Below are 25,893 nucleotides of genomic sequence, written 5' to 3' on the forward strand. Positions count from 1 at the left end.
ATGTGAAGTGTAAGGCTTAGTGATGGTTTTACCTTGGTGATTTATCTATTTAATCTCTGGTCATAAATCTTATAGATCACAAGCATTTTGGCTCCAAATTTCTTAGATAATATTGCTAAATAAATCAAATGTGTAGGAAGATAGAGATAGATTGGTATAATTATCATGATATATGAATACAGACAAGCATATAATATTTAAATTATACATATCAACTTCATCATCTGTTTACAGTGTCCACTGTTTGCTTGGCCTTCTCATCTCGGTGATGTATATATTCTAGCTATAGACTATAACTAGGTAGTAAAATTTATCTCTAGAGAAGCAAATAAAAATGTAAATATTTCTAGTGTTTCATGTCCATTAATTTCTGGCATCATATAGCTTATAGGTTAAATAAAATATGAAAAGGGCACAATGTCTGCCCTGGAATACTTAGGATGTATTTGAATGGATAATATTATTGAAGTTGTTACAGATTTTCATTAGTTACACAATAAAATCAAAGATTCTCTTGGCACAAGTCTTGGCAGAGGGTAGGCTCTCAATAAGGTCTATCTACTAATATCATTATGAATACTGCTACTTTGAGTACATCAAGAATGCTAAAAATTTAAATTTTTGAAAGAATGGAACATTTATAGAGCTAACTTTTAGGCTCATTCAAGAGGTCATATTGGGTTATCATCATCGTTAAAATTAGTATTTACGATAGAGAAATACATTCCAAGACGAGAGGTAAATTTAAGGAAACAATCCCATTCATTCTTTAGAAATTTGAGAATGCTTTAGATATTTTAGAGCCCTTTCCTACTCATTGTTGTAGGGTACATAATACCCACGTGGGTATTATGATGGGTCTTCCTAGTTACGTATACTAGGGGAGAAAAGTCAAGTCAAAAAAAACTAAATGCCTTAATAGTGATCATACAGCTCGCTTGTGGCAGAACCAATATTAGAATCTATATATTTTGACTCACCTCTCTGTGCTTCTTCCAGTGGGGCTATGGAAATATAAACAATTACAGAAACATTGAGGAGAAGCAAAAAAAAAAAAGAATCACTAGAACTTAATGTTAGACAAACTGTGAATGTTCACTGTAAAAACCAGTAAATGTACATTTATTTGGCAATAGTTATGTTAACTTATAGTTATGTTAACAGTTATTTTAATGTAAGGGATTAGAGTAGGATAACAAAAAGCAGATTTAACTATTTAACCGTTAACTAAATATCTTAAACATTCAAGAAATCAATATATCTTAATTTGTTAAGAAATTTGGCAACATTTTTAAAAGTATTGTGAAATTATAGCTCTAATTTACTTTAGCACTGTGCTTTCATACTTTATCAGTATGAAAGGCCTTACCAGATCAATCATATTGTTCCGTTTTGCAGAACAGGAAATACGTTTAGAGAAATACAGTATCCAAAGACATACTTAGAAAATAAATCGAGTCTAATTCCAAAATCCAATTGTGGAGATTAAGCCAAATTTCATAGTATTTAAACATAATTTAAAAAGTAAGTATTTGCTTAATGATTCTCTTGAGAATAAGTAGAACACAGATCATTGAACTGAAGAAGAAAAAATTAGGGAGAAATGTCAAAAATTCATGTGGACTAAACCAAAAACGTGAGGTAGAGTTTTTCCTTCATTCTCCTGTTCCTCTCAGTCAGTGCCCTGCCCCTTCTTCAGTTGTGCTTGGACGTACTCACCACCCTTCCCCCTCACTCCCTCTCTTACACGTTGCAACAACGCATCCCTTTTTGGTTTCTGTTTCCTTACCCAAGTGTTCAAGGTAACAATTTGTTGAAAGGAGTCCTGATCCCCTGTTGTATAGGCAAATACAAAACATGCGCTGATTGTCTAACGCTCGTGATGGAAATTTTATGCCAGTGATGAAAGGAGTGGTCATTTGATATCACATCACAGTCCCAAGAAGCCATTCAGGATTTTTTTATTTCAGGTGCATGACAGTTAAAGAAATGCAAAATGCTTTCATACATTTATTTAATATGCGCTTAATTTTATTTTAGGGTATTGGATTAACTCTCTGTGGGAGCATTTTACATTAGAACTGAATTTTAGGACCCACGGGAGAAATTTTCCTATTGTCTGATTATCAAGAATAGTTGAGCTTTTATTAAGCAATTTATTTTTTTCTTAGCTTCTGGATGGTCTGAATCATTTCTGTGATGGTTCCCTTTTGCATTAGTTGTGAAAAAGCTCAGCCATATGTTGATCCACCACTATCAAATGAACATTCCTTATAATATGATTTTTGAACTCTAAACATATCCTTGATTTTATTTTATATTTTAACATTTTTTTCTCTTTAACCTTACTGTATCATTTTATGTTAATATACATATTTTGATAGGTAGAATTAAACTCTCTTTGGAACAAGACTGATTGTATCTGTATGTATGCATTCACATACATAAACACATGCACATATTCACATACATGTTCATATACTTTGTATGCACACATATATACATAATTATAAATGGATCATTATTAAATAAAAATATATGTTCAGCCATTAAGAGGGTCTATTCCATTTGCAGATCCTTACTATTTATTCCAACAGTAGCTTCCCTTCTTCCCCCATTTGTGGAAAATGCCTGCTGTTTTTGGCTTTTTTCTGTTTTCTGTGGCATGGGTCAGATAATCCAGGAAGCAAAACATTCTCTCTGCTGGTGTGGAGCTAGCCAGCGAGAGTTAAATGGTATAATTTTGGAATCACTTGAAGTCAGTGATGATCTTACAGTTCCCTCTTTGTGTCACAAAACAATTAGCTTCCTGTTTTGGCCAAAATCAGTGTCAAGTTGCTACACTTACCAATCCAAATTCTGTAGATACTTTTTGTTGTGCATGTTTATTTCTTATTCTAACTTTATTTTTGTCGTTGAATGTCATTTTCTGCCATAACTCTGACTGCAATTACAGCAGTAAGGGAGTAAATCCTCAGTTTATGTTCTTTAAAGAATATCAAAGCACAAATACAGTTATATTTTATGAGAAAATTTTATTTGCATGTATCATGCCAAGTATTTATATTACTAGAAGTTTAAACTCACTTAATTTTTACCAGTAGGTTTGATTGACGGTTGGTTATGGGAAGAAGACAGCATCAAATTAAGAATCTGATGTCCTGGATCCCATGCTAAACTCTCCTAAAAATTAGTGTATGACCCTGAGCAAGAAAAATTATGCCTGCCCCAGCTAACTCATAATATTTTGTGAAAATGCTATAATATTGTTTGTCAAAGTATTCTGAACTGTAAAGAACTAGTCAAATCTCTTGTTATCGCTCAATTTTTTTCCTGAAAAAGTTTTGATATTGTCAGTGAGCACATTTTACTTTTACTTCTGTTGGTTTTAACTGACATGTGAGTATATTTACAAATTTGAAATCTACTTTATAAATAGTTTTAAAGTGTTGGAAGCCTTGTCAACTGCCTTTGACATGACTTGTGATAAACTGATTCAGGATTTAAAAAAATAATTGGCATGGTTTTCTTTCAATCACTGTAGTCCCACCAGGTCGGAAACCCAGTGCTTCTAGTTGGAGTCACTTTCTCCATAGTTGATGAGATAGTTATAGAGTACAGATTTTCAAAGAAGGTATACATGCGCTCTAGAGATTTGTCAAAATCTAGTCCCCTCTTTTGTGTCTGAAAAACAATAGCAAATCACTGGATGAGGATTTCTTTCTTTCTTTCCATTTTATTTGATATCATGTGCCTCTTCTCTTCAGAGAAATCACACACCTGCCAAGAAAATCACCCACAGTGAGCTCCCCTTGGGTCCTAGGTGGCAAGGCACAGGCTGCTCTCTCAAAGGAGATTCTCTTTTCACAGAGCACAGGCTACATGCGTCTTGATTCTGCTGTTTGTGACAGCTACCAGAATCCCTTAACGTGGAATCTTTTATCTGGATAATATTTATAAATTCTAGGTATCCCAGACTAGACCTTTCCCCCTAGACCCAACAGATTCCTAATTTACTTCAGAGTACAATTAGAAATATTTGCAAAAGAGTGATAAACTTTGGAATATACCAGAAGATATAACATGGCAAAGTTGTTTTGGTTTGACTTGATTTATTATAAGTTTAAGTAGAATATCCACACTTGATCTCTCCTGCAAGCTTTCCTGAGGATTCCACCAGTGTGGTGGCAGCATGCCTGTGAGTGACCTTGGGCCGCAGCCTGCGCACATACACCCCATGGTAGCAGTTCCGGAAGCAAGAACCCCTGCAGCCACCACTGCCACCACCACTACTGTCTTCTGCATTTTCCAAAATCTCTAACAGATTTCTCTGGGTTGCTTCAAATTCAGGGGGATTTGGCTAGAGAGAAAGTATGTGAGGCTGTGTTTTGCCGGGCCTAGGAAATCCCTAAAAAGCAGATGTGCATTCCCACTTGTTCGGATGAGCATGACCCAGAACAGTCAAAAGTCAGTTAATAACATGTCACAGGCATACTGCTCTCCACTGGGCTATATTCACGTCTGCAGAAACAGCAATGTCATTTCATCCTCCATTGGCCAGACCCTCATCTCTGTCTGTGAGATGAGAATGACCAGCCTGTACCCTTTTGTCACAGCAGTAGTGGAGAGAAAGAAATGAAAATATGTTGCTAATGACTTCGTATATGTGCTTCTTCCTTGTCCCTGTTGTTCTCCAACAACATCAACATAGCTTTAGCCCGATGTGCCATTTAGACCGGAGTCTTGGACTGATCTGTGATGAATGCCCTGCCGGGTACACAGGAACACGCTGTGAGAGGTAAGCACGTACTACACTGTCTTGCAAAATGATTTCTACCTTGGGAGTTATAAAACCACAGGCATTATCATCCTTTGTACCGTACCAGAGAAACTGCCACACTCAATGAGGTGAAATAAAGTTTCTCACCACACTTGTCAAACAAATGCATTATATTTTTGTAGCTTATTTATTTTCTAGAAATTGCTCTGTAAATCTTCATTCATTCAGAGACTATCTGATTAATGTTTTAATCTTAAAGGTTAAGCATTAACCCACAATCCTTCTAGAAGGCATTGCTCAAGTGGAAAGTCATACACTTTAAGATTTATCTTACTGTCTATGTAGGCACCATTTATTTTTCATAATTAGCTTTTTGTTCTTAAAATGTGGCTTAAATGCATAGTTCATAGTTCAGCAAGTGGTCCATAATTTACTTTAAATATATTTGAAAATAGAAAACAAACTGTAATTTATTATCATGATTTATATTCTCTTCTAATTACTCCTGAACCAGTATTTTAATTCTTGTTGATTTTACTAGGTTGCTTTGCAGTGGAACCATGGATATTATCTTGCATAATTTGTGTCATCATATTTACTCCTGAAATGTTTTTGAGGAAATGGTTCTTCTGTATATTCAGTCTCAGTAAAAAAATGGTACAAACTCCCCCGTTGATAGCATTGCCAAACACAACAGCCTCCCTCTGGTTTTAGCACTGAAAATACTCCCTTTGCTATCGTCACTGGTGGTAGGGGAGGGGGGCTGCAGAGGAAGTGACCTGGTTTCACTCATAGGCACCAAGGCACACCCCAAAGAGGGCTGTTTCTGTGTATCCTCGCCTGTCTTCTTGGCATCCATCACCCCTGTTTCAACCAGAATGCATAAAGATAATGAAGCATGAGCCTGTCACCCAGAGAGAATTTAGCTACCAACTAGCAGTCTGTGGACAAAGTGCCAATGACACTCCCTAGCAGCAACAAGTACTATTTGTGAGTATGGAAGCATCTGTATCAAAAACCTGAAACAAGGAGGATTTATTTGCCATCAATCAACTGGAAATCTTTAATTGTGCTTTTTTAAGAAACAAAAAGGCATATGCATATTACTTATTATATAATAATAGGAGAACATATCATTGCCAAGACAGATTTATATCAAATGCCTAACTCCTCAGCGCACTACAGGCAACCTTTTTTTTTAGCAACTGGAAAATGACAGCTGCTCTGTCATACAAGGCCATTAAATGCACTTATCTAGGTGAGCATAGTCTCTGATGTATTTATATCGCTCTGCTTCGTGCACTATACTTTCTGTGTGTGTTAGACAATAGTTCTGAGCCATCTAAATTTAAAATGCTACATTTTATTAAACAAACATCTCTTTAACAACTATCATGTGCTAGGTACAAGGCTAGATGTTGGATATAAACAGATGCACTATACCATCCTTGCCCTCAGCAGCTCACATCCTTCTTTAATGCAGGTGAGAATGGTTCCATGTATTCTTGAGTGAATTCTATTTGAATAATAAAAAATCACCAAGGAAAGAAATACCTGACAGAAAGCATGATTTCCTGTCTAAAATCTGTATTAATCTCATGCAAAAGAATATGTTGACATGCATAGACAGTATAGCAGATAGAATAGCTTATCTCCAACTCAAGTTTTTTTTAGTCAAAAATAATATTGAACTATTATTATTTAGACAAAAGGATACTATATTTTTCTAGCTGAATTTGAATTAGGGTTTTCCAGGAATATTTAGGATTTATCATTTCACTGTATTTATGTAAGCTAAAAAGCCTATTAAATGGATCCAAAATATTAGCAGAAACATTTTTTGAGATGTGCATGTTGAAGTAGAAGGGAAGGAAGGTAAGGATGGATTAAGGAGGAGATACTGTTTGCACTGAAGATCTTATAATCAAAACCATTCTCTACGTGATGTGCATGATCAGCTTCTGCACATCATCTCCAGAAAACCAGCATTTAAAAACTAAGGCAGCATTTCCCAAACTGTAGGTGTTGCTAGAATGAAGACTTCTGTGATCACGTAAGTTTGGGAAGTATCCATTAGCATGTTAAAAGTTTTGGCATGTCCTGCAGCGTGTAGTGAAGAAATCTGTTCAATTTGTTTAGCTCAGGATTTCCTAAACATACATGGCCATAAATTTTCTGCATTTAATACATAGCAAGAAAATATCTCAGATTACAGCTCAGGTGGACAAGAATTATAACTTTATGTTCTTTATCACAATTTAATTTCATTTTGAGACCCCTTTCTCTATATATGGGACCTGTGAGGGCTTAGAAACATAATCTTAGCCAGTTCAAAGTTTTTTTTCTTTTCCTCTTCCCACCTTCATGCTTGAATTGAAGTTCTAACAAGCTTTCCTAGTACCCAGGGGCTTGTATGCATGAGTAGTGGGGCGGGGGCAATGGATGTGTGTTTATTGGGCAAAGAGACATGTCGTGGGGCCAGCCAGTCCTGAGTATTTCATCCTGGCATCTTTCTGCTGACTCATTCCTTTTCCCCATCTTCCTAATTACCTTTCTCTTCAGGTCTAGCAAGTCTCTCCACTACTTTCACCCCATTCTTGGAGATATAAGAATCATTCAGATTCTTTCATTCCTCGCTGGGACCCACCAACATCTCTCCCATCACCATTTCTCCATCTGCCTTTCCGATTTCATCCCATTTTCTGTTTGGGGGAGGAGGTGCCACACTCATAGAAATGACGATTTCTAGAGCCCAAAGTCCAGAAGATTCCTATGTTTCTGCTTTCTACTCAGTCAAATCCCATCACTCAAGCATGTAGCACGGGATGGGCCTTGCTTCCTGACTTGAGGGAGTGAAGAACAGTGAATGAGTGGATGGCAAAAGGAGATACGACAAAACGTTGATTGGTATTCTGTCACATATAGAACACTAATTACAGCTTGGGAAACATTTAGTCGGGACCACAGCACCCCTATTTTGAGGTATCACTGCTTTGCTGGGGAATGTTTTAAAACAAAGAAAAAGGAGAGAGTCAGGAAGTAAGGGGAGAAGGTATTCATCATGGCACTTTGCTAAGATTCTAGGCTTTTATCATCTGTACAAGAGGGGAAAAATTAAAAATTAAAAACTGAGAGATAGCATCTTAGAAGGCTAAAGGGGATTAAGTAAGCATTGGAGCATCAAGAAAAACTAAAAGGAACATAGAGCAAAAAGTGAGTTAAATGCTGATAACACCTGCCCTTACTGGACACTAAGTCACTTCCAGAGTAAGTTCGTAGCCTCGGCAACGTATCATACGTCAGGGAGAAAGACATTTAAAAAGACCACGGCAAGTTCACCTTGTGGATTTCACAGGGCAACATGAATCTTAATGGGATATGTGGACTTTTTAAACCTTACCTCCTCCCTATCTGACAACTCATCCCTAGGTGAGGAGAGAGAGGTCAAAAGTTAAGACTAATTTCACAATTTCCACTGAGAATGCAGAAGTTCTTTGAATCTAATTGTTTAGTATTTTGAAAAATCACCTACAATATCATTTAGATATTCTCCTCTGCTTCAGAAATGTCTGAATTTGGATCAAGTCTGATGACCCTCTGATCCCTATGATCACTGGCGAGAACTTCTACTCATGTCTGAGTGTCCTTGCACCCTTGGGTCCTGAATATAGAGCAAGGGGTTACAGAAATAACAGAAGAGAAACAGTTGTTCCTATTTGGTAGTATCATTGGCAAAATTGTGATTCCAGCTGAGGTTTCAAGAGGCTCCTCCTGTGTGATTGTGCGTTTTGTACACGGCACAAAGGCACTCAGGGCAGGGGGAGTTTGGGCGCTTGAATCCAGCGTACCCTCTTCTTGTCAGGACACCTTCTGTGCTGTGCCTGGTGTCCGCCGTGTCCACTCTGCCTTCACTTTTTCTGTATATGCCTAGAGAGGACACTTTTTTCCAATTTTAGAAAGGCACCATATAAGCAGACAAACTCCCTCAGTCTTTTGCTGATTATGTCAAATGGGAGGAAGTACAAACACCGCGTCACCGCACAGCCACTCCTCGTTACTCTCCAGCCTTCCTCCTCTGAGCTTTTGCCGATACTGTTCCCCGTGCCCGGAAGACTGCAACCCTTCCTCGCATCGCCCTGAGGTTAACCCCTGTTCAGTTCTCAAAATTCAGCTCTATCATCCTGACAGAGTCCTTGATTAATCCTAATCTGGTTGGTTGCCCTTTTCTGTGCTTCCATATAGCCTATCTCCAGTTGTTCTGCTGCTGCATTTTTAAAAGTGTATTTCTTCTCCATGAACTGTAGTATAAAGACTGTGCCTGATCATGTAAAAGTGCCCAGTAGAGTTTTTTTTTTTTTTTTGAGGAAGAGAGTTGAAGGAGGGTGAAGTGAGAGCTTTTCTAATTTGCTTAGAGAGATTGAAACTAGCATTTTATTGTTTCATTGTTTTCAGACTATAGATAATGGAAAAGTAGGCCATGGATTTTAGCCAAAAGTTGCTGAAAAAAGAATGAGATAAGAAAAGCCCCATCAGTGCTGTTGCATTCTTCTCATTGCTGTTTCTCTCCACCTCTGCCATTTTCTCTCTCCCTCTCTCTCTTCTTCCCTCCCTCCTCCCCTTTCTCATTCATGCTGATATTGTTCCTAAGTTATAAATAGCAGCTACTGTAACTCAACTGCATATGTTTGCTGGGTATCTTACATTAAAGGGTATCTTTCCAAAATATTGTAATTTGATCTGAAAAAGTTAACAAATGTGGAAAGGAACAATGACTTTGTTATGTCGAGATGCCCATCTCTAGCAAAGCATTCAATAAACTATCTTTTAAAAAAATGCCCTCATTCTGCCTTGCATGTGAAAATGAGAGGGCTTGAGATTTCACACTATAATTCGTTTTCCTAGAGTGAGAATCTGAGAAGCTGGAAAGGTCCAAAGGACTGTGATTTAAACTAATTTTAATTAGGTGAATTTAACTTGCTCAAACTATAAAATGCTATTATTATGAATAAAAGTTTTATGATTAGCAGTTTTCTATTCTCTGACCCTAGAATTACTTTTTAATTCCTAATGGAACATTTTAGAAATCTCTAAGAATATTATTCTCTGCATAGAAACGCACACACACATATACCAGCAATGTGATGAATGTGCTGCATAAAAAGGTCCCGCTTTCAGTAAAATGGTACATGAATTTTTTGTCATGTATATTCACAAATTTTCCGTACATGCCCTGCAACAAAAAATAAAAGACAAATGCTTCTTTTGTTACTTCATTTAATTATAGTTATTTTCTCCCTGGAATGAGGTTTTTTTTTTTTTATTACAGGAGAATTTGGGACTTATTAATTGGTATCTATGTTAAAAAAAATATTCCCAGATCTTGTTATATAATGCCATCTCTCCTGAGGGCAGTAAGTCATTTTGAGGAAAGTGAGCTGAAAATAGTAGGTTTTCGTTTGCTGCGATAACGATCATTGTATATCCTTATTCCAGTGGAGCAAAGCCACTCTCTTAGTAGTAAACACAATGAGATGTGACTATATGTGGATGTGATCATAAGCTCTGAATATTAAATAAGGCAAGAAGAATCAAGTCAAAATTCAAAAAGATCTTCTTATTATCTTTATTGAATAGCGTTACTGAAGGGATTGTGGGGAAATTTTATGCACTAAAATGTTACTACACATTTATACTAGAGAATTAATGAACAATTATGTTTGTGGCTGGCAGTATTCTTCTAAGCAGTATTTATACAGCTTTCATAATTTTATAAAACATTTTGTGAATGTAAGTAATCTCATTTTTTAAATTATGATAAAATATGAAATCTAATAATTATGGCACCTGTAAGTTTTCTAGAAAACTTAGAATAATAAATGTATCTGTACCCAATCAATGACTTTACCCCATAATTGTGATGTTATTAAAGCATCCTCAATATGAAGTACTGGATTTAAGCCATTTCTATTTCAAATGGTAGAGATCCTTTCTCTACACAATGACTTCAATATCTGTGAGTAGATGAGCATAAAAGTAGTGTATTATTGAAGAAATTATCTTCTCTTACATTGTTTTGATGCCCTTCAATTTTGACCCTTGCTGCAAAAGACTTTATTTTGATAAGATGGCGTAGATAACAGAGCTAGCCTTACCGTAGACTTCAGGTGCCCTGTTCTGTTTCTCCTTTGGCAAATGTGGCTTAATATGAAGCTTGAGCAAGTGTAACTGAATGAGAAGACAGACCAGAATATAAATAGGCGCTGCCTATGAGGATGTATCTGTGCATGTGTAACATTAAGTTGCATTTTAAAACATAACATTTGGTCAAGGAAAATTTGATACTGTAATTTTTTCAAAATCTTGTCTAATATGCCTTATAAATGAATAAACTTTTATCATTTTCCAATAATACATAAAGTAGTTTTTGGTTGTTAAAAAAAAAAAAAAGAAGACCTAGAGTTTGTTAGTACGAGTTGTGGGCACAGTTTGGCATCACCTTATGTCATGTTCCCATAATATGCAGGCATGCCTTCTCACACTTCCCTTTAGAAAGGAATCTTCAATGAAAAGCTGCCTCTGAATGTGTATGCAAATGCATACAAACCGATTATTAATTCAGAGATACCCACAGTCCCCACCCAATTAATAAGAATCTTCTGAGTCACTATTTCTACTTAATAAATTCTGAACTCTCATTACTGCATTTCCTTGTGAGCCAGTTTCCTCATAACGAGCTCTCGCTGCAATAACAACAACAACAACAAAAAATGCGAACCTTACATATTTGTAGAGAAAACAACCAATTGGAGTAGAGACATCTGATGTGTTGTACTACAAAGACTTTCCAACACGGACCTGGATTCCCTAGAGTGCCAGCAGCAGATTTCTTATTATGCTTTGGTCTCATCTTCAATGCCAATGACAAGATTCTTTTCTGGCTGAAATCTAATTACTAGTGGGCTGGCAGGATTTCATCTTGTATCCACACTGTAGTTAGAGAAAAACATTTTTTTAATCACCTTGCATTTGAGAAAAGGAACACTTTAAAAGGAAAAGCCATCATCCTGGGAGAGGTGTAGAGTGAAAAATATGTAAACATTGTCTCTACTGAGTTCCCCCCAAATACTCACTGACAAAATTTCTTGCCTTAGGTGTGCAGAAGGCTATTTTGGACAACCTTCTGTACCTGGAGGATCATGTCAGCCATGCCAATGCAATGACAACCTCGACTTCTCCGTCCCTGGCAGCTGTGACAGCTTGTCTGGCTCCTGTCTGATATGTAAGCCGGGTACAACAGGCCAGTACTGTGAGCGCTGCGCTGATGGATATTTTGGAGACGCAGTTGATGCAAAGAACTGTCAGCGTAAGTCCTGAGCTATTGATGCCCCTGACAGAATTGATGCATTGTACCTCAAAGTAGCTGATGAGTTCTTGAGTGGGGATTGAAGAGCAGGAAACTTTGTGTAATACGTGGATGATCGACGTGCAGCATATACACAGTCTGCATATTCTAAAATATTTCTTTGCACTAATAGAGTAAATCCTTTTAAAATTGCTGCATTATTGAAGTGTCATTGTTTTTCAAATGACAAACATGTTTCTGTTTACATGCGAAATGAAGATTTTAAAGTGAACTTATGCCCATAACAGGAAAGAAGAATTTGGAAATTAGGTAGGCCCTATCTAATCATTTGCTTGAAATAAATGTATCAGCCCATATTGTTTCATTAGGACCTGTCAGAAGGTGTTAATCAGTTATGAAGTTTACAGCCTTGTATTTCATAATAGGTGTAAAATTCTGACAACATTTTCACACACTGGCATTTGTAATTGTTAAGTGACTAGCCTCATTTTAATTTTATAATAGTCATTCTAGGACTATTCATAAAATGCTCTTTCTGTGTTTTCCTTCCACAAAATTAGGGTTACATCCACATCAGTACATTACATTCCTCCCTTCATCTTCCCCTCCTTAGCTATATTATTCAGTACTGCATAGAATTTACAAATCCTTTGTATTAGTGGTCATATAATATGTAAGGGAGATCTTGTTGTTGAAAGTCAAATGGAATGTAAGTCCACGTTAGCACACAATTGTCATCAGCTTCGTCTGCTGTCATGATCTTTAGACAGAACAGGTTGTGAGACCAGCCCAACAGTTAATTTCTGCCAAATTTATGATGTAAGAAGATACTTCCAATTATTCAAGTGGGTCCCAGGACCTGCAGAATTATAGAAACCACAAGAAACATAGTCTATAATCATTTCTGCTGTAAGCACCAAAGACCCGGTAGGGTACTCTATTTCAATAAGAAATGTGTCTCTCTCATCATGAGCTTAAGAAATGCTAATTTGCTGAATCAAAACCAAATTACTCTCTAGAGTAATTGGCACCTATTAATATCACCTGTAAACCGATAATTTTTTAAGGCAAAATTTCCAACAGGCTCAGAGTGCATTTAAACACTGTGGATTTGGGGCATATGTATAAAATTATAGGGAGCTTAAGAAATTCTTCCACTCAAACAGATCATTTGGGATCTATATTTTCTAGCTGTGTGACCCTGGGCAAGACATTTGACCTCACTGAGACTCAGTTTCCCTGTCTACAAAAAGGGTCATGGATTTTGTGTGGGGATTGAAAGATCTGGCACACAGATGGTATCCAGTGAGCTCCTGGGGCCTGAAGAAGCTCATACGTGCTAGCTGCTTTGGTAGTAGTGTAGCAGTTACGAGTGTCAGCCTAATTCTAAGGCTACATTAATCATTCAGTGACTGTTTTTTTCCTGTCTTCTAATAACCTCCTCCATGAAGGTGAGGATATTATTCCACTTCTTTTATTATAGTAAACTAGGGATGTGTGACAAGAAGTCCTAAGAATATATAGAAGAATGTGGAAATAAAAACATTTAGCACCATCACCAATTTTTATACCACTTGCTGTAAGTATAGACATGATTATGATTTTTAATGTTCGTTGGCATAGAATTACAGTTAAAAGTATAAGAACACATTTATTATCTACTCTTATAATTTTTATGGATACAATAGCTCTTCCATGCATAGGTGGTAAACCCTCAAGAAAAGAAAGTTCATAGAAAAAAACTTTATTTTTGTTGCCTCTAGACTTGTAAGAAGTACACTACTACAAAGAACTATATCTTGCTTTTTAAATTTATGTGTATTTTTGTGTCATACTTTCCCATTAAAAAGGTACTTTTGTAAAATTTTATATTGCTTTTATTATTTTTAAGATGACATTAATTAATTACTGTAACATTTATGATAAATTTAATTTTATAGTCCGAACTCTAAAAAAAAGTGACTTCTAAATTCTAAGTATTTTGAGATTTTAAAAATTTACATATAATAACATAAGAAACTTACATAAAGAAATAAAGGTATATACAATTCTAGTGTCCAAGTGAACATGGATATGTAAAGAAAGTATTTTCTTCAGTCTTTTCTTATCCTCTAGCTATGAACTATCCTTAGGCTCTTGCTCGTTTCTCAATGGCCCCCACACTAAGTATCAAGTTAGCAGATTTTGAAGGCCAAACTTTGCTGGAAGATAAATCAAGCTGTTTTTAGAGAAGCAGCAAAAGGAAGTAGAACTTAAAGCCAGGTAAACAGAATAATAACAAAGGCTAATAGAGTAGCTATTTTTAATGTAAGTTGTGTTCAAGTCAAAGTATTCAGGGACATTGTACGAAATTTACCAAAACCATCTATAAATAGCCTAAACTCCCATGTCATCTCCCCCTCACATTTTTATTCTGGTATCAATGCAATTATATGTACCATTAAAAATATAAAGAGTAAGCAATTAATTACTATTCTATTTCTGAAAAGGCCATTTAAGTTTTAGACTGATTATTATATTTTTCAGAATAACATTAGATTTCATAACAAAGTAAGAAAAGACAAAAGATTAATTAAACCAAATATATTTTCTATCTTTGGAGATAGTATATAAATTGAAAAAAGTGATGTCTAAATATTATATTAATGCTGTACTCCTAACACACTTGAAAGTGTTTTTGTTATCATATATAGTTTTCTAATCTTAAAGTTATATATATTATGTTACCTCAAGCTTATTTTTTGAACTTAACCCAAAAAAACTGGCCCACAGTGTTAATAAATAATTGTTAAATTGAAAAAATTAATTAATTAAATGTTTCTTGATTAATAGCAACATTATAATTATTCCATGGGTGCTATTCATTTTGATAATTTCTCAAAACGGTTTTAGCCCTAAAGCCAGTAAGCATTACTTACCATGGGATTACAATATTTTAAATTTATCCCGATGTTTCTACAAAGACATGAAACAGAATTAGCCCCTGAACTCAGGGAACTCTAAGTCTCATTCAGGTTCTAGACTCACTTCTATGGCCTACTAAGCACATAGCCTTGTATAGGTATGGTTTCTTTGAATTTCAGTGTCTTCATTTTTAAGATTGGAATAATAATGATGACATTAATATTTCAATAGCATATGATGGACCAGGCACTGTACTACAGCCTTTATATGAATTATCTCTACAGCCTGTAGAGTTGTTACAGAGATCAAATGATAGAATCCCTAACAATACTTAGAAAACACCCTATTACTGAATTTAGGTGTCCGTGTTACCATGCGGGCTATATTATTCTTTAACAAGCCTATTAAGACTATTGCGAAGTTTTTTTCCTGGCCACAGATCTCTCTTTTCTTTGCAGCCTGTCGTTGTAATGCCAATGGCTCCTTCTCAGAGATTTGCCACACTCGGACTGGGCAGTGTGAATGCAGAGCTAATGTGCAGGGACGGCGATGTGACGAATGCAAGGTAAGGAGCAGGAGCTGACCAATGAATTACTTCCTCCTGGAAAATTGTCACTGGCTTTCAATGATATGTTTTGTACACCTTAGTATATTGAAAGAAGAGCTCAGGATTATCTAAGTCTACTGCTAAAATCGTTGTGATCAGTGAAATATTTTCTGAAACTAGAAAAAAATTTGCTGTACATTAGCATTTGACCTTCTACCTACTTTTCTTCGGCAATGGAATTTGTATCATATTTGCTGTAATTCAGATATTTTTGAAACAAATAACATACAAACTTAATCTTAATCTATAGAGAGTAACATACTCTCTCCTTTGCCTTTACGGTTTTGGAAAAATAAAATGTCACTCCTTTTGCTTTCAGCAAGCACCTTCTAGTTCCATCTTTAAAAGCTAGTTCCTGCGAGCACTCTATTTAACAAACGTTTTCAGTAGAGAAGCCAATCAAGGTACTTTTTTAGACACACCATTTTGCTAAAACGAAATATTCAGTTAAAATACAGTGTGTTGCTCTCAGTGCCCGAACGTACCGACTGCTCTGCCTTCAGTATGGTGAGCACGTTGGGATTCCTCCCCAGAACACCTGCCTTCGCGCTGGCTCTTTCACATTCGTACGTTCTATTCGTGATAAAGGGTAGCAAGCAGAATCGAGCATTTCTCACATGTCAAGCAGGCCTTTCTGTAGGAAGTTTGAAAATATCATCTCCTATCTCTTAAATAATATTTTATGCTCTGTTTTGTTTTCATTTTATTTTTCTGTTGGCTTTTAAAGCCCAACATGTGGTGGGACCCAGAGAAGCGACTCTGTGTGCTCTGTGACTGCGATCCCCGTGGCTCTGTGTCACCGCAATGTGAAATTACGGGAAGATGTATCTGTAAATCAGGCTTCGTAGGGAAACAGTGCAACCTCGGCAGGCAGGTGCACCGACAGCAGGAGCAGCCACGGAGAGCGCAGCGGGTGCTGGGGTCTCCCCAGAGGTGGGGCATCGGCAGCTCCAGTGGGTGCCCTCGGGGAGCCTATCGGGCCCCAGCTCCGGTAATCCCAGAGGCGCTGCATGGCTCGTGCCTCAGCATGTTGTGTTCCGTGTGCTGCAGCTGAAGTTCCCTGGTGGCATTTTAAGAAATAACAGTTGCTAAGTGTGCAAATTGCAAACACAAAAATTAGACAATTGCTGATTGAACCCTTGCCTTTTTCAAAATTACTATCCATATGCTTTAAAAAGTATATTTAAGTTCATAGCTTCATAAAAGTTTGAATTAACCATGGATATGTAGATATCAAATAAAAATTTATTTGTGGGAACCTATAATCTTAGAAATGAAAGGGACCTCAGGCATCGTTTAGAGAAAACTCACGTTTATGAATGAACAAATAAAGGGAAATCTAGCAAAGAAAGTGACTCGCCCAAAAAAAACTCCGCCCATTTCTCTGACATTTGTCTGACATTTCATCATAATTAAGAATTTTGGTAATTTCCACATCATAATTGTGCTTATGTGTACAAAAAACACAAGAAACATTTTCATGCATTATAAATGCACAACACATACAAAATGAGAAAGGTTGTTTTCAATTACATAAATGAGGTCCCCCATCTCCCAGGCAGAAGAAATGCTGGGGAAGAAGGAAGAAAGGAAGGGAGGGAAGAAGAGGTCCCAGGCTGAGTTGTGAAGGAAGAGGAGACAAGACTTGCCAAGTGTATATTCAGGGCCTGGTGGGGAGTTGAGGGCATAGAAGAAGGAAAGAATAACATAAAAAGTAAAGGAGAAGAAACAAACAAACAAAAAAATTCATGGCTTTATCTCTTGGCTCATTATTGCACATTTTAAGAAAACAAATTCTGACATCAGAAGGCCTTAGCTCAAATCCTAGCCTCACCACAAGTCTAAGTTACTTTTATCTTTCTGTAATTCAGCTTCATCTGCAGTAGGACCTACTTCAGAGGGTCTGTGACTGCTTGGATCCCCCAAGAAGCAAATGCCAAGAGATTTCCTTGGGAAATGCCTATGAAGGATGAAGGGGGAGAGAGCATAGCATGCGAGGAACCTTCTGCTACAATGGGGTTCTGACTCCTGAGAAAAGAAAGAGAAGGAAATTCGGGTAGGAAAACCTCATTTGGCGTATTTTGCCAAAATCTCAATTTTTTTGGCCAGGCCAATGAAAAATGCCCAGGCAGATTTTGCCCATTAGAAGAATCCTGAATTGGGCAGGAAAGTTTTAATACCCTACTGTAGTCAGCCATTGACTGGGAGAAGTCTGGAAGCAGCATGACCTTGTGTGAGCTCATCCTAGACCATGTGGGCTGCTGTTAGAAAACAGCATATATAAAAAAAAAAAAAAAGAGCATAAGCTGTTGCTCATAAACAACAGAAATTTATTCCTCACAGTTCTGGAGGGTGGGAAGTCCAAAATGAAGGAATTGGAAGATTCCCTTTCTGGTGAAGCCTTGCTTTCTCTAGAAGGCCATCTTCTCACAGTAACCTCATATGGCAGAGGAATCTCTCTGAGGGCACTTCTATAGGGGCACTAATCCCATTGATGAGGGCTCCATCCTCATGACCTCATTACCTCCCAAGGGCCCAGACTCCTATGTATACTATCACGTTGGGGGCAGTTAGGATTTCAACATATGAATTTAGGGGGGATATAAACATTCAGTCCATTGAAGAACTCTGGTAGATCCAAAGGTTGAAAACTGTAGGTTGTCAGTCATCAACATTTGACACCATGGGTTCTCTTACAGGTAATCTGAGAATGCACCTCCAAGGCTGTTTCAGGGTAGAAGTGAGAACAGCACATAAGGCAGAAACATGGAGAGTTCTTAATAAATGTTACTATTGTAACATTTATTGTTATAAATAGTAATAAATATATTATTACTATTGCTATGAAATGAAGAAATCTTTAAATTTTGTTTTTCAAAAACAAATACATAAATTTAAAATAAAAGAAAGGGATATTAACTCATCAAAATGTCTCCAAAATATAAATTCAGCAGAAAATCAGCACTCATTCATGCCCTTTTCCTACATATCTTACAGTACTGTTGGATAAAGAGTATTTTATCCTGAGACTACTTTTCCTCTGGGGCCCTGTGTGTGAGAGTTAAGAGCGCAGACTCTGAGGCCAGGCTGGCTGGTTTGGAACACTGCCCCACAGTTTGCTAGCTGATGACCTTAGGCAACTTACTTAACCTTTCTGTGCCTTAGTTTCACCACTCTATAAAAAAGTGATGAAAATAACAACTGTCTGCCAGGGTTGTCCTGAAGAATAAATAAATTCATACTTGTACAGTATTTTAGAACAGTACTTGGCACAAAGGAAACACAATATGAAAGTGCTAATTTTTATCTTTACCCGAGGAAAGAATTTCGGGGAGTCCATCCAACTTCTTACTGAGTCTGGACAGGCATTCTCTTCCATATGTGCTTTATGTCATTAATCTCAATTACTGACAAGGAACATTTGCTCCTGAAGTTTGTTTACTAGTGGAGTTTTCCTTAGCCTTTGAAATAAATTTTTGAACACTAAATTTATTAACAATTTATTAATGAAATTCAGTAGTATTTATTTTGCTATAACTTAGCCTTTAAAACTATATTATTTAAGTATTTGAAAAGTGTGGTAGATACCTTTCTTCTTGCATATTCCTTATGCATATTCCTTAAACATTCCAACTTTGGAATGTTTAAATGATAACTATGAATTGGAATTTCATTTGATATTGATTGATTCACTCATTAAAGGGTGAGAGAGTGTGTGTGTGTGTCTGTGTGTGTGTGTGTATAGTGAAGAAAATTTCAGAAATTAAGATGAATGCAAGTATTAGTTCTATAATTCAGATATTTTTAAAAAGTTTTAATATGTTTTAGTCTTTTGTGTATGTACTTGTGTTTCCATTTGTATGTGTCTGCGTGGTATATATGTCATTATAGGTGTGTAATTGGAATCAGAGTATTTTTTATATTCTGCTTTTTTAAACTTTTATTTAATGCTATATCCTAAGCATGTTCATATCATTAAAAGTACTTCAAAAATGGATTTTAATTATTGCCTATCATTTTGTACTGTGAATTTAGCATAATTTATATTCAACTATTTCTCCAGCGTTGAACATTTAAGTGCCTCTATAGGTATTCATTATGATAAATAACATTGTAATGGGCATGCTTTCTCTTTAATCATTGTCCCAATTTCTGATTATTTCTCTAGGCAAGGTATCTAGAATTTTACAGTGAAATTACCATTTTGAATAAAAATATTATATGTTTTAGTTTTTCTTTATATAGGTGAATTTAATTTCAAAATCATGTCATTTGCTGGAAATGTTATGCACTTTCTTCTTTAATCATATAAGGAAATCTGAATTAGAACTAGAAATAAAAATAAAGCTAGCAGGCTGGGCGCGGTGGCTCACGCCTGTAATCCTAGCTCTCTGGGAGGCTGAGGCGGGCAGATCGTTCTGAGCTCAGGAGTTCGAGACCAGCCTAAGCAAGAGCGAGACCCCGACTCTACCAAAAATAGAAAGAAATTAATTGGACAGCTAAAAATATATATAGAAAAAATTAGCCGGGCATGGTGGCGCATGCCTGTAGCCCCAGCTACTCGGGAGGCTGAGGCAGTAGGATTGCTTGAGCCCAGGAGTTTGAGGTTGCTGTGAGCTAGGCTGACGCCACGGCACTCGCCCCAGGCAAGAGACTGAGACTCTGTCTCAAAAAAAAAATAAATAAATAAAGCTAGCAGTAAACATAAAAATTAAAATTCTTACCACACTTAATCAACCCATTTTACATTTAAAAAATAAAACTATTCTTAGCTACATTTTAAAAGTCTAATTTTCTGTGCGATTTTGTTTTCTAGAACTTATTTTTAAATCTTCTAACTGCTAACAATAATTTAGCTAAAACATATAATAAGGCTTATTCATTTCTCTTTGGGTGGCTCACATTAAGTGGCAAGATTTATTTTTACCAGGAAGCAATTATTAAGTCTAATTTTCCAAAATAAGAATTACTTTTACAAAGAAGTAATTACTGAGACTAATTTTCCAGATTAAAATATCGTAATAATGTGACATACTTTATATTTAAAAAAACAATGCTGAAGTGATTTAAGTAGGATATGTGCTTTTCATTTTTTTTTACTAGGAGTGATTTTCTTAATCTATCAGCATTTTCTAACCTAGTCACTCTAGGCCTGATAACATGCATTTCAAGAAAGTCAGCCAAAGCCAGTAATGCAAACTTGACCATCGAAGATGATTTGTAACAAATAGATAAGCAATATGCATATGAATAACTCATCAGAAAATGAAAGTTCCCTTTAACTTACTTAATTTTTAATAAGTGTTCTCACAAATCAGTTTCGATTGTTATAATGAAACCCAAGAAACCAGATCTTTGTTGAACCAATTATTTGGTCAAATGTACACATAATCTGTAAATTATATTTATAATATGAACACTATAGTGATGATAAGAAGTATTTATGAATATATAAAAAAATTAGATCAAACAATAAAGGAAAAAGATTATTTTAAATTTAGGCTGCTGGTAAATGATGTTGAAAGCATTTTTACCAAGTAGAAGTTCATGAGACCCAAAAGTAATCAATTCAGATTATTAGGAATAAAGCAAGTAAAATTTTAAATTAAAACTAGAAATACCACCCATAGCTTATTTCCACATTACTGTTATAACCTTGGGAAGTACAGGGATAGGCTGGTGAAAATATAATGGAAAAAATGGTACCGAATTCTGCCATTAATTTTTGATGAAATTCCAGAATAATTGAACTTTTCTCTTTGGATATCATAGAAAAGGTCCATTTACTTAAATGACAACCCAGTTATCTGAACATCAGCTCATAGGTTCCTCTTTTCCTGCTTATTCTCTTGGTATTGTGCATCTTGTTTCACTGTGAGTTAATTGACTTAAATTTCATTTTTTCTCATTCCTGTTCTATGCCAGCCTGAAACCTTTGGACTGCAATCAGCAAGGGGGTGCGTTCCCTGTAACTGCAATTCTTTTGGGTCTAAGTCATTCGACTGTGAAGAGAATGGACAATGTTGGTGCCAGCCTGGAGTCACAGGGAAGAAATGTGACCGCTGTGCCCATGGCTATTTCAACTTCCAAGAAGGTGGCTGCACAGGTCTGTAAAAAAAGACTTACGTCCTACATATTCATTCTCTGGTTTTGGTGTCTTAGTTTCTGTAACAGTTTGTTTTGTTAAAAGGGGTGCACACTGACAACCAATATATGATACAAAATATTTAACCTAATGAGTAATATACACTTATTTTATATTATTTCACAAATGAAATGCATTGCAGTTTGAAACACTGCCCTATAAATAACTTTGCTTGCAAGTCTTCCATAAAAATCAGCCAATACCAGTTCTGTTGTGTCCCTCCCCTTCTGTGACCTCTATTTAGCCAGTCACTCAATGACTGCTGTAGCTTGAAAGTAAAATGTTCAATTTTTTCTGGTGCCAATGTTATCTTAGTTTAAACTCTACTCCCAAGCCAAAGCATTTCAACTTTTCCTTTTTCTGTTGCAATATTGGCGTAAGGATCAGGAAGTTAATATTTTTTCTGGTACAAAAAATGTGTTTCCATCTATTAGCAGCTGCCTTGAAAATTGTGATGTTCTGAGAAACAGGTTGGCTCTAAATATTTAGTTCATTGGAAAATCTAACCATGATTCCTTGAAGTATTAATAGTATTCTTATGAATCCAGCCACAGACTTCATACAAATCACGAACTACGAAAATGCCAATTAGCACACTACAGACAAAAGTAGAGATTGAATATTACCCTTGATTTATATGCCAGTAATTTAGAATTATCCTTATTCTAACCATCACCAGGTTGAATATTACCTTTACTTTCTAAACTCATTGATTCAACCTTGATGAAACACCTACACTCTAAAGCATCATGGTAAAATTTTAAAACATTATTATTCACTATTACAGCAAATTTATGTGAGAAGCAGTGGAAAGTTGCATGTTAAAATATACTCTGTTATTCAAATCCAATACTCACATTTTTACTTAGTATGAATTAATGAGATTGTACTATATAGTCAAATATATCTACTAATAGAAATTATAAATGTAACCAAGGATATTATTCAAAATTATGAAATGGTGATAACATTTTAGAAATGTAGACCTAGTAGCATTCTAACCCAGAGAAACAGAATAGGGGAAAAAAGCACAAAACGGGCAGGATAGCATTATGGTTGACAGCATGACTTTCACCAAACAACCTGGATTTGTCTAGTGGCTCCATCGAATCAAGTTTTGTGACCTTGACTGAGTGATTTGACCTCACTTTTCCTCTGCACAGTTCATCTATTAAACTAAGATAATAATGGTACCTACCCCATGGGGTTTTTATAACAATTCATTGAGTTAATGGCTGTAAAATATTTAGAGCGATGCCTGGCACATAAGTGTTATGTAAGTGTTTGTCATTATTATAATTCTCTTTATTATTATTAATTGTGGTAAACATTGTGCTATGGCAGAAGAAAATGAGCTAATTATCAGGTCTTCTTCCTATTCATTGTTACGATTCCACAAAGGAACTGCTTAGAGAATTTCTATTTGCAAGTAATGATTTGAACTGTCCCAAGACATTTTTGGCACATAAATTTAAACATAACGTTAACTATTTTTCTTCTTAATGAATGGCACATATAAAATAAATGCTTTGGCTTAAAATTAGCAAGAACAATAATAATAACAAAAACTAACATTTATTTAGTGTTTGCTATATGTCAAGTATTTTGCTGAACATTTTTCACAGCTGGTATAGAATGCTGTGAGCAATGTTAATTGTGATCTCATAAAAAGTAAACTTAATCAAGTATTCTAAATATGTTCAGTTAAAATGATTTAAGCATCATTTAAGCAATTAAAACTTTCTTATAACAGTAGTCTTTCATTTGAATTCAAGTATTTGCTGTTTCTTCTCTCTCATTTCTTTGATATGAAATGTTGCATTAAAATACACTCAGTAGCTGAGTCAACCATCACTTATATATGGCATACATTCCTTATCTTGGATGGCTTTGAAGTTCTTCTCAAACTTTTGTATTCTTTGAAAAAGTGCAATATAGGGAATTTGTACTCTTTCTATATATATATTGCATCATAGCAAGGAAAATGAAAAATCTATTTTTAAAAATAGATTTAAAATAAATAGATTTTAAAATAAAAATGAAAGTATCCTAATATTTCGACAGTGTCCATAACTCAACTATTTTTAAATATTTGCAAAACTGGAAGATCCTGATGTGTGCCATTTATAACTGTATAAGTCGTGTACTGAATTCAAGAACTTATTAAGCTTATTGGTATTTATTGCAAATCAGCATCATCAACAGGAAGTAAAAAATAATTTATACAGCATAGAAAAATTTTAAATTTTATAGTACCTGTATATAAGGTATTGCAGTTAACATAGAATCTGATAACACCAGTTCATTCCTTCCTTAAACTTAATAGTAAAGCCAAAAATGCCTTAACTTTTGATATTATTTTGATTATTTTGATAAATTTTGATATTATTATATGAAATACAACATATATTTATTGGACAATTCCTTTCTGAAATACGCTATACTATGATATAAAAGATGAATGAGTAAGTTTTTATTTCCAAGAATCCTTAAACACGGTATGGAAAAGAATACAAGACAAATCAACATTTTATATCTAATTTTTACCTTTTTTGTGTGTGTTCTTTGTTTCTCCTCTTTCACTTGTGAAGCTTGTGAATGTTCCCATCTGGGTAATAACTGTGACCCGAAGACTGGTCAATGCATCTGCCCTCCCAATACCATTGGGGAGAAGTGTTCTAAATGTGCACCCAATACCTGGGGCCACAGCATCACCACTGGTTGTAGGGTGAGTTAATCACATTTTTCATCTGATAATATTTTTGTAGAGATATTTATTTTGGTAGTATTTTGGTAGAACTGTGCAATTGGGTATTTCAAAATCCAATATTATATTACAAAATAATATAGAAGTATCACTGTAGTGTGATTGCAGTTACGATCAGTATCTTACATTTTACTTGTGGGAAACATGATGAAGTAAGTACACATTTATGGAGCCGAATTGGTGATAACTGCAAAAAAAAAAAAAAAAAGGAAAAAAAGAACAAAATTCTATAATAAAACCAGGAAACAGCTATAACCTCATAACTAAACAATGAAATATATCTGCAAAGTATAAGGAAATAAGAAACTAATTAAACTAATTAAATTTCTTTAATGCCTGATGATGTTAAGAATTGTTTTATTTCTTTAGTTGCCATTCATACATCTTTTGTGAAGTGTTTACAAATCTTTTGCCTATTTTATTTTGGGTTGTTTTCTTAATAATGAGTTCTAAGAATATTTTATATATCCTGGATGCAAGTTCTTTAACATATGCGTTCTGTAACTTTATTTCTCCCAGAATATAGCTTGCTTTTCACTTAGTGTCTTCATTTAATTTTCATATACACTAGTTTATTATCTTTTTCTTTTATGGTTCATGCTTTTTATGCTCTATCCAAGAAATATATATCTGCCTAAGTCAAGGTCCAAAGATTTCTTGCCGTCATTTTCTTCAATAAGTTTTATAGTTTTAGCTCTTAAATTTAGGTCCAGTTCCATTTTGAATATTAATTTTTGTATATGGTGTGAGGTAATGGTTGAAGTTTACTTTTTGTGGATACCCAATTTTTTCAACACCATTTGTTGAAAAGACTATTCTCTCCTCCATTCAATTACTTTGATTCCTTTGTCAAAATCAATTGATCACATATATGTTCATGCCTTTCTGGACTTATACTCTGTTTCATTGGTCTACCTGTCTACCCTTATGCTAACACCACACCATCCTGACTAAAGTAGCTTTGTAACAAGGCATAAAATCAGGTCCCGTAAGCTCTTCAACTTTGTTCTTCATTTCCAAAACCTTTGGGTAGTTAATAACCTGTACATTTTCACATAAATTTTTAATTCAGCTTGTCATTTGTTTACCAAAAAGCCCGCTAGGATTTGACTGAGATTGCTTTTAATCTGTAGATCAATTTGGGAAGTAGCGACATCTTAAGAATATTAGATCTTCCGGCCGGGCGCGGTGGCTCACGCCTGTAATCCTAGCTCTCTGGGAGGCCAAGGCGGGCGGATTGTTTGAGCTCAGGAGTTAAACCAGCCTGAGCAAGAGCGAGACCCCGTCTCTACTAAAAATAGAAAGAAATTAATTGGACAACTAAAAA

General features: G+C 35.5%; 1 protein-coding gene across 1 annotated transcript in view; it reads left to right on the forward strand.

Moving 5' to 3' along the window:
• Positions 1-25,893, forward strand: part of LAMA2 (laminin, alpha 2) — a 551,451-nt gene that overhangs the window by 277,128 nt on the left and 248,430 nt on the right. The window contains exons 14-18 of the mRNA XM_012660792.1: positions 4,712-4,798; positions 11,932-12,143; positions 15,506-15,612; positions 21,580-21,760; positions 24,391-24,527. Coding sequence (XP_012516246.1) covers positions 4,712-4,798; positions 11,932-12,143; positions 15,506-15,612; positions 21,580-21,760; positions 24,391-24,527 — 724 coding nt within the window. The remainder of the gene's footprint in view (positions 1-4,711; positions 4,799-11,931; positions 12,144-15,505; positions 15,613-21,579; positions 21,761-24,390; positions 24,528-25,893) is intronic.

This window comes from Propithecus coquereli, unplaced genomic scaffold, assembly GCF_000956105.1.
Source record: "Propithecus coquereli isolate 6110/MARCELLA unplaced genomic scaffold, Pcoq_1.0 Scaffold68, whole genome shotgun sequence".
Taxonomy (NCBI): domain Eukaryota; kingdom Metazoa; phylum Chordata; class Mammalia; order Primates; family Indriidae; genus Propithecus; species Propithecus coquereli.